The 2,625-nt window shown below is 43.2% G+C and overlaps 1 protein-coding gene across 2 annotated transcripts; it reads right to left on the bottom strand.

The window, feature by feature from the left end:
* LOC311087109 (uncharacterized protein) lies at positions 1-1,610 on the bottom strand. Of its 2 annotated transcripts, none has more exons than XM_084120352.1 (2): positions 1,388-1,610; positions 1-601 (listed from the first exon to the last, which is right to left on the bottom strand). In XM_084120352.1, the coding sequence occupies exons 1-2, from the start codon at positions 1,470-1,472 to the stop codon at positions 84-86; spliced, it is 603 nt and encodes a 200-aa protein (XP_083976478.1). In that variant the 5' UTR covers positions 1,473-1,610; the 3' UTR covers positions 1-83. The 2 variants fall into 2 exon arrangements, with proteins under 2 accessions (XP_083976478.1, XP_083976479.1); XM_084120353.1 differs by lacking the exon at positions 1,388-1,610 and adding an exon at positions 1,060-1,263 and having other exon boundaries at positions 20-601.
* Positions 1,611-2,625: the final 1,015 nt, after the last annotated feature.

Here is a 2,625-nt window from a genome sequence, read left to right as displayed (position 1 = left end):
CACAAAAATAGAGATTTATTTGGTGATAAACATGCCATATGAATAAAGCACTGATTTGATCTGTAGAAGTACTTCAGTATGTGTTAGGAAGGAACTCTGAATCTACACTTTCCATGACCATTTTCAGCACACACTGGATGCTTTGGGGAATGGCGGCAGGCTTTGAAACAGGTTTTTTTTGTTTGGCGGCAGGCTTTGGCACAGTCTCTGGCAGTAGAAGTGCCGCCTCTGGAGGTTTTGTAGCAGGTTTCGACACAGGCTTTGATGGTTTGGCGGCAGGCTTGGTAGCAGGCTTTGCCGGCAGGCTTTGGTGCAGGTTTAGGCACAGGCTTCAATGGTTCAACAGCAGGCTTTGGTGCAGGTTTAGGCACAGGCTTCAGTGGTTCAACGGCAGGCTTCGGTGCAGGTTTAGGCACAGGCTTCAGTGGTTCAACAGCAGGCTTTGGCGCAGGTTTAGGCACAGGCTTCAGTGGTTCAGCGGCAGGCTTCGGTGCAGGTTTAGGCACAGGCTTCAGTGGTTCAACAGCAGGCTTTGGCGCAGGTTTAGGCACAGGCTTCAGTGGTTCAGCGGCAGGCTTCGACGGTTCAGCCCCAGGCTTCACTGCATGGATAAAGATGGTCAACTTTAGTCAATCCATTTAGCAGCATTCGGTCTAAGACATACAGCACAAAACTCTCAAAGCAGGAATAGCAAGTCTTACAGACTGAGTTGCATTTTAAGCACTACTCATCTTTATTCATTTTGTAAAGCCATCCTGGGCTTTAAACAGGGATATGGGTAGAATTCAGGTACTTTTGAAATTGAACGAAACTGAAAAGACAATGAGAAAGCTGCCCCACACTCTATAATAAAGTAAATTTAGCTTGAACACTCTCCTGGTTTTGCTGTTATACAGACACCATATCACTGAATGCTGAAATTCTCATTCATTGTAAAAAAAAAAAGAAAAGAAAAAAAAAAGAAAAAAAAGTCAAGTCTTGGAAGTTGTTAGTAACCGTAGTTCAGTCTTTTTACTTCAAAGTTTACTTTAATACTAAAGCAGCCCAACATGGTCTCACCCCCTTTATTGCATGTTCCTGAGGGAAAGGTTTTTGTAAATTTTAGGGTTCGTGACGTCACCATCCCGGGAAAAAGCTTGAAGTCCCTACCAGCCGTTTGTTGTGGTCATTAAAAAGCAATTTCTGTAAAAGAAAAAGTCTCCCTTTGCATTGAACTTTGAGCATTGTAACTTTGCAGATGTGGTTTATCCTCAAATAGCAACATTACACACCAACTTAAGTAAAAAAAAAAAAATAAAAAAATAAAATTATTCCTAATCAAGGACCCCTTTAAAAGGCACTTGCGCATTTCTTCGAGCTTCATAATAAAGTTAAAATATCTTCTCACCTTTGACTTGAGCATCTGTTGTGCTCAAGCATGCAGACAGACACAATAAAACAGCACTCAAGGTGCAGTACACTCGAACCGTCATCCTCTTGACCCGTGATCTCACAATGAACTCTGCTGGAAGATGCGCTGAAGCAATCTCAAATCACCTGCTCAAACCCACAACACAAATCGCTGTAAAAATGGTTTAGAGTGCTTTTAAAGATCCATGGGGGCGTGGGCAGGGCATCTCCAACTCTGATGAAACTCACCTGCCTGTAGCTTTTTAATAGCCTAACCTTGAAGACCTTTATTAGTAAGTTCAGGTGTGTTTGATTAGGGTTGGAAGATGTTCAGGGGCCGTATTCACAAAGAATTTTAAGGCTAAAAGTAGCTCCTAACTGGCGAATTTAGGAGCAACTCCTAAAAATAATGGGCGTGTCACTCGTAACTTTAGGACTCCTAATTTTTTTGACAATAGGCTTGTTCGACTTCATGCAGCTCTGCTTAGACCGATTGGCGGCTGACTTGAAGCAGTGCATGCCGGTTAGAAATTTTGTCCGACTTGATCCAGCGCCGACGCCACGTGACTGTGACGTGTGCCATCAAAGTACCGCGAGAGCGATTCGAGAGTTATGGCGTTCCGATCGGCTCTTTAATATGACTTTGCAACATGCACTCGTCTCAATGAACGTGACGTCTGCGTCTGCCGAACGTGACGTCTGCGTCTGCCGAACGTCTCGTCTGCGTCTGCCACATCACTCGTTCGTGTGCCGAACGTGACGTCTGCGTCTGCCACATCACTCGTTCGTGTGCCGAACGTGACGTCTGCGTCTGCCGAACGTCTCGTCTGCGTCTGCCACATCCCTCGTTCGTGTGCCGAACGTCTCGTCTGCGTCTGCCATAGTCTGCTGCAAGGGCGGTTTCCAGCACATTCCACACACTCATTCTTTATTATTTTTTCCCACTGATCTTCAGTTGTATTTTATTAGCAATTAAGTGATTTTACCTTGCCTATGTATAGCTTTTATTCCAAATAGTAAATATGAATTTACACAAATGTTCATGTTAAAATATTTGTTTACCATTGTTTCTTGTCAACATATCCACAGATAGCCTACTTATCAAGAAATCATAAAAAGCATGTATGTAGCCTACTATTAACCACTAGGAGTCTCTTAACCAACACAAAATAACGTAGTTGTAAACATTTGGGATGATTTAACTCATTTATAGTTAGGTATAAACGCAAATAATAA

Source organism: Abramis brama, assembly GCF_963993115.1.
Source record: "Abramis brama genome assembly, chromosome: 7".
NCBI classification, from domain to species: Eukaryota; Metazoa; Chordata; class Actinopteri; order Cypriniformes; family Leuciscidae; genus Abramis; species Abramis brama.
The sequence above is the reverse complement of the archived record's forward strand: the minus strand, read 5'-3'. Positions and strand labels throughout refer to the sequence as shown.